At 53.7% G+C, this 11,420-nt stretch overlaps 1 protein-coding gene across 2 annotated transcripts; it reads right to left on the bottom strand.

The window, feature by feature from the left end:
* Nucleotides 1-399: 399 nt before the first annotated feature.
* Nucleotides 400-3,209, bottom strand: LOC116858023 (zinc finger protein 764-like). 2 transcript variants are annotated; one of them, XM_032842553.1, is made up of 3 exons: nucleotides 2,999-3,209; nucleotides 2,733-2,846; nucleotides 400-2,105 (listed from the first exon to the last, which is right to left on the bottom strand). In XM_032842553.1, exons 1-3 carry the CDS (start codon nucleotides 3,192-3,194, stop codon nucleotides 1,186-1,188), a joined length of 1,230 nt encoding a protein of 409 aa, XP_032698444.1. In that variant the 5' UTR covers nucleotides 3,195-3,209; the 3' UTR covers nucleotides 400-1,185. The 2 variants fall into 2 exon arrangements, with proteins under 2 accessions (XP_032698444.1, XP_032698445.1); XM_032842554.1 differs by having other exon boundaries at nucleotides 400-2,102.
* Between the last annotated feature and the right edge of the window lie 8,211 nt (nucleotides 3,210-11,420).

Here is an 11,420-nt window from a genome sequence, read left to right as displayed (position 1 = left end):
AAAGGATAGAAAAGCTAAGATCTCTTCCAGTTCCAAAATGTGATGAGTCCCTTCTGGCTGGGTGGAGGGTGGCTAAGGCCTGAGCGGTAGGGCTGTCCCAAGGAGGCCCAAGGAGGACTGGAAGGCATACTGAGAGCCTTCTGTCTTCAAAACTAGGAACTGCCCATCAGCCCAGAGTCCTCCCGTGGTGTGACAGAGACACCTCTCGTTTTGGCGCAAAGAAGAGAGCCCTGAGAGCCTCTTCCTGACTGGGCTGTCCTTTCCCAGCTACACGGTTCCCTCCTTGGGCAGTTACAAGGGCAAAATGAATTGATGGACAAGACTTTGTAAACCAGAGAACGTGATACAAGCAAACATCTGAAATAAAGCCTGCTTTTCCTTCCTTCCAACCGCGCTTTCACACAGGCACCGTCGCCCAGAATCCCTGGGTCAGGGGAACATGAATGCTATCCACCAGTTTGCAAACTCAAATGGCTACAGGAGCCCAACGGGTCAGGAAAACAAGGGGAAAATGGCCAGCGGAGAGGGCCTGCTGTACCAGGGATAAGGACAAGCGGGGACGAGGGCCAGCTGACACCGGCTGAAGCCGGGAAGGGCTAGTGGGCAAGGCCAAGCAGCTGCCCTGTACCTCCTGCCAACTGTGCTTTTGTGGGAGCTCGGGTCCGGTTGTCAAATCCTTGGCTTTTTCCAAAGAGGCCAGAAACCTGAATTTTTGTGTGAAATATCCTTTTAAGTCTTAACTATGATCTGTAACATTTTTAAATGTTGGTTGGACCAAAAAGAATTTGTGAAAGGTTGCTACAAGCCAGATTCATGGCCATCAGTTTTTAACTCCGGCAGTAAGACAATGGATACAGCAAATTTCCCTTCTGCCTCAATCCTCTTCACGTGTCTAGGTGGAAAACCAGCTTTTTCTCCTGCACAGCGGAGGTCTTGTGCATGTGCTTAGCTCAGCCCTCACGGAACAGAGGGGTGTGTGGGGTCTGGGACCACAGGGAGCAAGGTGGCAGCTGATCAAACTTGTGAAGGCCTAAGAGAAAAGGGTCCTCATTCCCCAGGTCCACCTTTTGCCTGGAATTCTGGGACCTCCTTAGAGCTGCCTCAGAAGGTTCAGGCCCCTGAGCCCAACCTGGGCCTCAGGCAATGTCTAGATCGTCATCCTTTGCCTGGACATCTTTGAGACCATCACCCACACTCCTGGAATATTTCTGGGTAGTGCTGGAAGCCCACAGGTGGGTCCAGGTCCTCTTGGCTGGAGGCCAGAGGCACAGGCAACACACTGGCACCACGGCCCCTGTGCCCCCCGGCGCCGGGCCTGTGGACCCACTGGTGCTTGGCCATGGCTGACTTCTGGCCGAAGCACCTGCCGCACTGGGGACAGGGGTAGGGGCGTTCACCACTGTGGGTTCGCCGATGGGCTGCCATTTCGGAGCTCTGCCGGAAACAGCGCCCACAGTCTGGGCACGGGTAGGGCTTCTCGCCTGTGTGCGTGCGAATGTGGCGCCGAAGGTCTGACGCATGCGCAAAGGCGCGGCCACAGTCCAGGCAGGGGAAGGGAGTCTCGCCACTGTGGACCCGCTGGTGCTGGTAGAGGGCAGAGCTCTGGCTAAAGCAGCGGCCGCAGTCGGCACAGCAGTAAGGCTTCTCGCCCGTGTGGACCCTTAGGTGAGTGGTGAGGGCAGAGCGCTGGGTGAAGGCCCGGCCACAGTCCGGGCAGCGGTGGGGCCGCTCCCCGCGGTGGATGGCCCGGTGCTTGCTCAGAGAGGAGGCCTGGCTGAAGCCCTTGCCACAGTCCGGGCAGCGGAAGGGCTTCTCACCCGTGTGCGTGTACTGGTGCTCCACCAGCGTAGAGCGCCAGGCAAAACTCTTCCCACACATGTAACAGCCATGACGCTGGTCGGCTCTTGGGACAGGGGGGTGGGCACAGAGTCGGGGGCGACCCCGGCGAGGTGCCTTGGACGGCTGCTCCAAGCTATAAGGGAGCCCAGCAGAAGAACTTTGCATTAGAGCCTTCAGTCCAGGAGGCCCAGCTTCCACAGAAAGGCTCTTCTCCAGGGCCTCAGTCCCTTCTCCTTGTCTTTTCTCTTCCTTGTTTCTGGAATCTGCTGGGAGGTAAGGGGAGAGCTCAGACCCTGGCTTATCCTGGTCCTTAAGGCCAAACCTCAAATGGTGACAGAAAAGCCTTCTAGACACAGCCACCTTCTGGACCCACTGCAGCCTCTGGGACTCAGCTGGGGACAGGGAGGGAAGCTCGGAGTGACACCTTTTCCTGGGCTGCAGAGGACAGAAAAGACCCGGAGACGGAAGGAAGGAAGGAAGGAAGGAGGGTGGAAGGAAGGAAGGAAGGGGCACCATACATTCTGCCTCAGAGCTGGGGAAATGGGAGCAGAGGGGACATTTTCGCTGGATCACGGAGGATGAGTGGAGGTCTCAGGACACTCCGGGCAGCAGGAACAGTGGAGGAGAGGCAGGAAGGTGGCCGACAAGAAGAGAGGGGCACAGATTCGCTGGAGAGGCAGGTAGCTGGGTCCTGCGAGCTAGCAGAAGCCGGGGCCACACTCCCAGCCCCCTTCTGGGCTGAACACTGCAGCGAGGCAGGGGCCGCCATGGAAACCTCAGCGGGGAAAGCAATTCAGGGAAGAAAATGAGGAGCAGGGAGGGTGTTGGCTGAGGGCAGCTGGATGGCTCTGGCCCAGAGGAGGTCCCAGGAGACGCAGTCCCCAATACTTCACCTGCGTCTGCTTCTGGCAGACACTCTCCCACCTCCGGATCTCGGGCAGCCGGGCCCCACAGGTCGGCCTCTTCCTCCACCCAGGAGATGAGAGCTGGCTTGGTGCCACGGAACCCTGGAGGAGGAGAACGCAAACCCCACGCTGCCGGGAGGACACCCCCCGCGCTCCCGGATCCCGGGCTCTCGGGCCTCCCACTGTCGGCGCCCGCCCGGGAGGGTAGGCGGGGTGGGCGGGGATGTGGCCGGGGCGAGCAGGCGGGGCCTCACCGAGCGCGCCCAGGTGGCGGTAGGTCTCCCGCATCACGTCCCGGTACAGGGCCCTCTGCGCGGGCCGCAGACAGCCCCACTCCTCCGGGGAGAAGTACACGGCCACGTCCGCGAAGCTCACGGCGCCCGGCCTTCTCCGCTCGCGCGCGGCGCCGACCGGTTCCCGCGCGGGGAGCGGGGTCCGCAGCGGCGACATGGCAAGGGCCGGGCCGGAGTCTGTGGAGCCAGCCGGGCGGAAGCCGCAGCAGCCGGCCCCTGGAGGGCCCACCAGGGTGGCTAAACACTGAGAGCCGCTGGCGGAAGGGACACAGAGCATCGGACAGTAATGGCGGAAACGCGCCGCGCGAACGTTGCTCCTACGCAACCGTGTCCCGATGACGCCTCCCCCGGGGTCTCCAGGTGCCTTTGTCCTCGAGCCCTCAGCCAAAATGGCCGCGACGGCTACCAGTGCGGGAGAGGGCGGCCTTGGGCCACCCTTGCCCCGCGAGGGGCCCGCACCAACCGCCGCGCTGGGAGGTGCAGCCTCAGCCCCGCCGGGGTTTGGAGGCGGGACGAGCGCGGCGGGAGGTGCGGGAGGACTCCGCCCGCTCTGCCCTTGTGAATTTCACGCGACTTGTCGCCGGGAGGTTCCTAAGTGGGTTTCCGGCTTTGGGCCTGTCCTTGGGCGACAGCACACTTTTCCCAATGTTGAGAGGAGAAAAACGGAGTGGGTAAAAGAGAACCTTCTCTACTGGAAGCTTCTTGGAGCCTGAAATTCTGGGAGCTTCTATTTCAGGAGATCGTGGGGGCGGCTGGGAGGGGTTGGGTAAGGTCTGTAAAAAGAAAGACCCACTTTCTGCAGGCTTACTTTCTCCCTACTTGCCCTGCAGGAGGCCTCTCAAATATTTGTTTACTTCTAGCTCAAGCCTCGCTCCTAAGCTCTGATCACAGAGCCACCACCCCGCACGAATTCCCACTAGCACCTCGCACTAGGCAGGGCTCCAGCTGAACTCATCATCTCTTTCTTCTCCCTGCCTGCTCCTCCTGGGGACCTTATGAACAAATGGCATCAACGCTCCCTATCCTTTCTACCTCCAGCCTCCCTCTCTCACTCCACACATTTTTGGATGGCGTTCTCTGTGTCCCCACATGCCTTCATAAATACTCTACCTTTTTTCTTAAAATGTTTTTTCTTTATTTGACAGAGATCACAAGTAGACAGAGAAGCAGGCAGAGGGAGGGAGGAAGCAGACTCCCTGCTGAGCAGGGAGCCCATTGGGCTCCATCCCAGGACTCTGAGATCATAACCTGAGCGGAAGGCAGAGACTTAACCCACTGAGCCACCCAGGCGCCCCATAAATACTTGATAATTTTCCTTTGGCTGCCTAAATCACTGCATTTCACATACCTCTTGGAAATGCACCTCCCCTCACCAGGTCTGGGGTCTAGTCTGGAGCTTCTCTCTGCTTGCCTTCTTCCAGAGGTCTTCCTGAGGCTTCTGCCTAATGCGTTGTATCTGGTGGAGGCTTCTGCCTAACGCGTTGTATCTGGTGGAGGCTTCTGCCTAACGCGTTGTATCTGGTGGAGGCTTCTGCCTAACGCGTTGTATCTGGTGGATGCTTCTCCCCACACTAGAGGAGCTGGGCAAGTAGAGGTGATCAAAGCAGAAGGGGGAAAAGGAAAAGACAAAAAGCCTGGGAAAAGGTAAGGATGCAGATTTGCCCAGGGATTTGACTGAGCCCTAGTTACCCCTAGCCTCAGGTCCCTGAAGGACACAAGGAGAAAAACAAAACAAAACAAAACAAAACAAAAACACAAAATTCCAGTAAGAGTAATGGCATTTTATCATGTCAGTGCCCACCCTTCACGGTGATGCTTCTCAAACACAGGCCTGGAAGAGGTCTGGGTGGTGCTGGAAACTCACAGATGGGTCCGGACACTCCTGAGGAAGAGCCCAGGGCAGAGTTCACACCCGTGTGTCAGCCCTTGAGGTCCTCGGCACCAGGCTGGCACTGGGGTCTACTGGTGGTCCTCTGCCTGAAGCACCTTCCACACTGTGGACAGGAATAAGATAGCTTGCCTGTGTGAGTCAGCAGGTAGCATGAGAGGTACTAGCTGTGGCAGAAACAGGTGCCACACTAGGCACGGACAAAGGCTTGTCTCCAGAATGCACTGAGTCAGATGAAAGGTCATGGCAAAGTGTGCCTTCTCTCGGGCAGGTGCTGTGTGAGTACAAGTCACTGAGGCTGGGTCTAGAGTTGGGGCTTGGGAAAGGCCTGTCTACCTGGGATGCTTTGACCCCAGGCTCAGACACCAAGCTAGTGTCCCTGGAGGCTCATGACAACTCCCCAGTAGACTCCTTCTGCTGGTTTCTTCCAAATACATCATTTTTTCTGAGTGGCCCTTTGAAACACAGCAAATTCAAATTTTAATTTTTGTCCAGTTCAGTCAAACTCTACTAAATGTTCAGGTGACAGAATCAACTTTCACAAGTGCAGATGGGTGCTTAGCCCCTGGAAGCACCCACCTAGATTGTGTTGACCAATTGAGGGGGTCACAGCAAGTCAGGGACATTCCCACTTCAGGACCAACCCAAAGAGATACCCTCAACCAGAGGAACAGCTGTTACAAGGCACAGGCACTTAGACAGAAAGGTGAACTGCTTCCAACCTAAACTTTAATTCATACACTGCCGCTGACCTAGAGATTGGATAATTTGTGCAGTGTGACCTGACCTTGGGAATCCTGGATGCCTCAGTCAATTAGTGAAAAAGAGAAGGTCAAGATTCTAGTCTCCAGTGGGTATCATAAATTCAAGCCAGCAGAACATAGTAAGGAACATATAGATGATCTTTCTTTTGTTCTTTTCTCTCTCTCTCTTTTTTAAAAGATTTTATTTATTTATTTGACAGACAGAGATCACAAGTAGGCAGAGATGCAAGCAGAGAGAGAGGAAGCGAAGCGGGCTCCCTGCTGATCAGAGAGATGCAGGGCTTGATCCCAGGACCCTGAGATCATGAATGAGCTGAAGGCAGAGGTTTTAACCCACTGAACTACCCAGGTGCCCCTCTCTCTTTTTTTCTTAAGATTTTATTTGTTTATGTGTGAGAGAGAGAGAGACAGAGAGCATGAGTGGAGGGTGAGGCGAGAAGCAGATGGAGAGGGAGAACCAGACTCCCCCCCCCCCCCCCCCCCGAGCAGGGAGCCCAATGCGGGGCTCAATCCCAGGACCTGGAGATCATGACCCAAACCAAAAGGAGACACTTAAGTAGCTGAGCCACCCAGGCACCCCTAGATGGTATTTCTTGTTCAATAAACATCTCCCCTTCCAGCTGGACCTGGAGCATAACCCCTAGTTCTCATCTTTCTTTCTCTCAGGCATCCACCTGGGGATCCTGAGCATCCACAGTTGGGCCATCTGCTCTGCCCAGGAGATGAGGGCTGGTTTGGGGTCTGGGAATCCTGGAGAAGAACCCTAATCACTCAAGAAACAATTCATTCATCTAATGAAAACATATTGGGCATCGTTTGTTTGGCAGGCATTGTTCCAGACAATCTCGGTGCTGGGAGGCATTGGTGAACCAAGATAATATTCCTGTTCTAAGTTTATACTAACCTCTAAATTTACACTAACGGAGAGAGATGCCGCCTGGGGGAGAGCTATGGGGACAAAGGTAAGAGACCTTCAGGCAGTTACAGAGCCAGACAAAGAGCTGCAGTTGAGACTTCCTGCTTGGGGCAGAAGGGCTCCAAGAGGAATTTCTTAGAGACCGCATTTGCAATCAAATGCTCTTCCCCTGAGCTATACCCCCACTTAGAGACCGCATTTGAAAAGGGTACTGAAAGATGTTAGATTATGCTCCTTAAGCCAGATATGTGTCCAAAAACCCCCTAAGATTCCTTGTAGCTAGAGCCAATGGAATCATTAGGCTGTAGGGAGAGACTGGGTTTGAACTGGAGGTTAGCAAGCCATGCATGGGGTTTCACGCTGTGTTACACAGGTTCTGAACTTTTTGCAGAAGTCCTGGGGAACCACGGAAGAGCCTGCCAAAGTCGCTCCGTTGCAAATTTCAGCTGGGCCGATCTGGCGGGGGTCACGGGAAACGAAGTCATCCGAGAGGAGGAGTGAGGCCGAGTCCGGCACTCAGAACTCCGCATCCCATCCGACCCTCTCCCTTTTCAGACACCCGGGATGGCCGGACCTCACCGAGCGCACCCAGGTGGCTATCGATCTCCCGCATCACGTCTAGGCACGTAGGCCTCAGCGCGGGCCGGAGACACGCCCATTCCTCGGGAAAGAAATCTGCGGCTACCTCCACGAAGTTCACGGCCCTGGGTATTCTCCCCCTCCTCCTTCCGGCGGGCACCTCAGCACGGAGCCGGGAATAAGGCCAGGGACCCAAACGCCCCTCCCCAACAGCTGCCCCGCACCGGGCAGGGGACGCCCAGGATCCGGCCTCCAGCGAGCTAGGCGACCGGAAGTAACCTCGGATGTGGCCGCTCTAGGACAGCTAGAAAAGGTCGGTTCTGCAAACTCGGTGGTTCCACGACAGACAAAATGAAGGCGCCCTCAGAAAAGATGGTGGCATTCCAGTACTTTTTCAATTTTAGAGAAGCATTTAGCAGAGTCACTGTGGGCCTGGTATTGATGACCTGGTTAATTACGCTCTCGAGCTGTCTTTTCTGTTCCGCTAGCCGCCTTGGGAGCGCCACTTGCCCACAGTTAAGATGGCCGCGGCCGCTTCGGCGCCCGTGCTCGGGTCCTCCGAGGGAGAGGGGAGGAGGCTCCGGACTGTGACGGCAGCCGGCGGCTAGGGTTCCGAAAGACGGGGAAAGGGGCCAGGATTCAGGGGGCCCTCGGCCTGGTGATTCTCTCCCAGGCTCCTTCAGAAAGCCCATTCAGTGACCTGGTCTTAAAAGAAAATTTATTTTGCCAAGCTAGTTCATTTCTCAACTTTTTTTTCATTTACAAGTTACATCGTAATATTCTGTGACGTCTCTCCCCACCCTTTTCTTCTATTATCACTTTCTTGAACATCCCTCCAGATATAGCCTATCTATTTCCATACATTTGCTAGTGCTTTAACCGAGGACACTGGGCGGAAGGCTTCTGAATGCCTTGGAGTTCAGCTACTTGACAGAAGAGGAAACTGAAGCCTGGTGGTTACCAAGGTCGGGCAGACCATTAGTGCCTGAGCGGCTTCAGACTCAATTTGAGCCTTTTCCACCATCTCGCGCTGCCTCCTCCAGGCCTGTTCCAGGAAAGCAACTGAAGACTTTGAATGTACTGACCCCTACTGAACTCCATTCTCCGTTTAAGTGATGATTGTGTAGAAAGTAAAGGAGTTACTGAATCACCCGGCTCATTTGTTTCAACACTCTGTGAAGGAGCCCCCAGACTTCCCAAGTCCAAGCTCCTCTAACATTGGCCGACTATGCAAGGCTGCATTTGGTTCTGTGCTAGGACTAAGACATCAATCATGTTAGTTTACCTCACTTGATCACTTAGTATATGCCAGGCTGTTCAAAGTGCTCGCGCCTGTTAACTCATTGAACTCTCACCATCCCTCAGTGATAACTGCCCTTCTGGGTCAGGAAACTGGAGCACAGAGGGATGACCTTGCCCCAGGCCACCCAGCTAGTAAGTCAGGAAGCCAGGATTCAAACCCAGACAGTCTAACTCCAGAACCCCACGCTGTAATGCTTCGAATAATTCAAGGTACAGTGTCAGCAACCACAGAGTGAGGTAGGATTGAAGCCAGGTTACCAAGATGCAGTTGAAATGTGAAGTAGTGTGTGGAACAGCAACCTGGGAGGTCAGAAGAGCGGCTTCTGGTCGCCTCTGCAATTCCATGCTGTTATGTAAATGTAAAGAGAAAAAAAAAACTTAAATGGTGGGCTATGGTAAGTATTGAAAGTAAGTAAAAGCGTTGTATTTAAGGGTCGTGTCATGGGAAAAAAAAATGTCGTTCAGGTGTTTAGGAGGTATGTGAAATTGCCCCGGGGGGAGGGTGATGACAGGCTTCACAAAAGGTACCCTGTTGTTGCTCTCACCACTGGTCTCCTCTCACTCAGACCCTTGCTGTGACCCCTGGGTTGCCTGGCTGGTCTCTGGGCCTCCTGCCTTTTGCCTTTCCCATCCGTCAACACCGCAGCCTGGCTTAGTGAAAAGAGCAAGAGCATCCCCTGAGAATCTGGGGACTTCTACTGTGTGACCTTAAGTAAGGTCCTTCCCCTCTCTGGGCCTCAGCCTTTCTCAGAGCGTATTCTGTGCAACAGTATTTACATGAAAGTCTGTGGAAAGAACCAAGCATTCTTCCCCATGTCCCCCCGAGAGTCTCCTCAGCAAAGAAACCTATTCCACCCACAGCTTCCTAAACCCTGCTTCAACCTTTGAACCCAGCAGCTCCCCAAAGCTCCCTTCATGTTCCAAAATGCTGTGGTCCTCCCTGTCATCACCTCCCAACCCCGGGTCACCCCAGGAACGGGCCCCTTCATCCTCCTCCTCACTCAGCCAAAAATCTTATCATCATTCCTGGCTTATCTGATGCTCTCAGCCCCCACGTCCAGCCCACAGACAGGTCCTGTCCCTTTCACTCCCAGTGTTTCCCTCCGACCTTCTGCGACTCTCCATCTCCATTCTGCTTGCCCCACTGCACTCCATTCTCAGAGTAGCCAGAGTGGGTTTGCAAATCACATTACCTATGAGGTCCCTAGAATAGTCAGACTCAGAGGGAGAGAAAATGGAATGGTGGTGTCGGGGTGGGGGGAGAGTGGGGACATAGTGTTTAACGTGTACAGGTTTCAGCTGGGGAAGATGGAAAAGTTCTAGAGAGGGCTGGTGGTGATGGGTGCACACACGTATTGTACTTAATGCCACTAAACTCTATACTTAGAAATATTTGAGGGGCTCCTGGGTGGCTAAGTCATTGAGCATCTTGCCTTCAGCTCGGGTCATGATCCCAGGGTCCTGGGATCAAGCCCCACATCAGGCTCCGTCCTCGGTGAGAAGGCTGCTTCTCCCTCTCCCACTCTCTCTGCTTGTATTTCCTCTCACTATCTGTCTCTCTGTCAAATAAAGAAAATCTTTTAAAAAAATATTGGGGCGCCTGGGTGGCTCAGTGGGTTAAAGCCTCTGCCGTCAACTCAGGTCATGATCCCGGGGTCCTGGGATCGAGCCCCGCATCGGGCTCTCTGCTCGGCGGGGAGCCTGCTTCCTCCTCTCTCTCTGCCTGCCTCTCTGCCTACCTGTGATCTTTGTCTGTCAGATAAATAAATAAAATCTAAAAAAAAAAAAAATATATATATATATATATATATATATATATATATATATATATATTTAGGGGCACCTGGGTGGCTCAGTGGGTTAAAGCCTCTGCCTTCGGCTCAGTTCATGGTCTCAGGGTCCTGGGATCGAGCCCTGCATCGGGCTCTCTGCTCGGCGGTGAGCCTGCTTTCCCCCTTCCCTCTCTGCCTGCTTGTGATCTCTGTCAAATAAATAAAATCTTTAAAAAAAAAACCATATATATTTAAAATGGCAAATTTTGCTGTATTTTACCACAAGGCAAAAACAAACACAACCCAGTGGTTTTCCAATATGTTTAGAATCAAATCTAGATTTGGCACCATGGCAAGCTAGAGTTCTATGACCCGCTGCCTTTCCCCTCTGAGCTCATCTGTGATTCTTCTCCACTCGGTTCCTCAGTGCAGCCACCAGGGTCCTTTCTGCACCTCACCCAAACTCGTCCCTACCTCAGAGCAGGGCACCTGCTACTTCCTCTGTTTGGAAACATCCCCCAGCCCCCCTACCCTAACTCCCAGCCTCTGAAACCCTGCACTGCCCCCCTCCCACAACCTGCCACCTGACCTGTTTCCCCTTGGGTCCTTCTCATCATCTGGGTCTTAGCTCAGTTCCACACCAAGACCCAGCCTAAGTACCTGTCTGCAACAGATGCTTTGAGGACATCTTCTGTTTTAGTACCTTTGTAGTACTCATTATTTACAGTTATAATAACTTGTCTCCTGTACTGGCTTATCACTTTTCTGTCTTACTTTTTTGTATTTTATTTATTTATTTGAGAAAGAGAGACCAGGAGCAGCGGGGAGAGGGAGAAGCAGGCTCCCCACTGAGCAGGGAGCCCTACATGGGGCTTGATCCCAGGAGCCTGGGATCATGACCTGAGCCAAAGGCAGACATTTAACGGACTGATCCACCCAGGCGCCCCACTTGTCTGTCTTACTCATGTGCTGGCTTATCACTTGTTTTACCCCACCCTTCTCGAACGTAAGCTCCACAACAGTTCATTATGTTTTCCACGCTGTATCTCGGCACACAGAATAGTGCCTGGTACACAGCAGATGCTTAGAATGTATTTGTTAAATGGATAAACAAAGAAAAGAAAAGAAAAGAAAAGAAAAGAAAAGAAAAGAAAAGAAAAGA

This window comes from Lontra canadensis, unplaced genomic scaffold, assembly GCF_010015895.1.
Source record: "Lontra canadensis isolate GAN:19392208 unplaced genomic scaffold, GSC_riverotter_1.0 scaffold132, whole genome shotgun sequence".
Taxonomy (NCBI): Eukaryota; Metazoa; Chordata; class Mammalia; order Carnivora; family Mustelidae; genus Lontra; species Lontra canadensis.
This window is presented reverse-complemented; position numbering and strand designations above follow the sequence as displayed.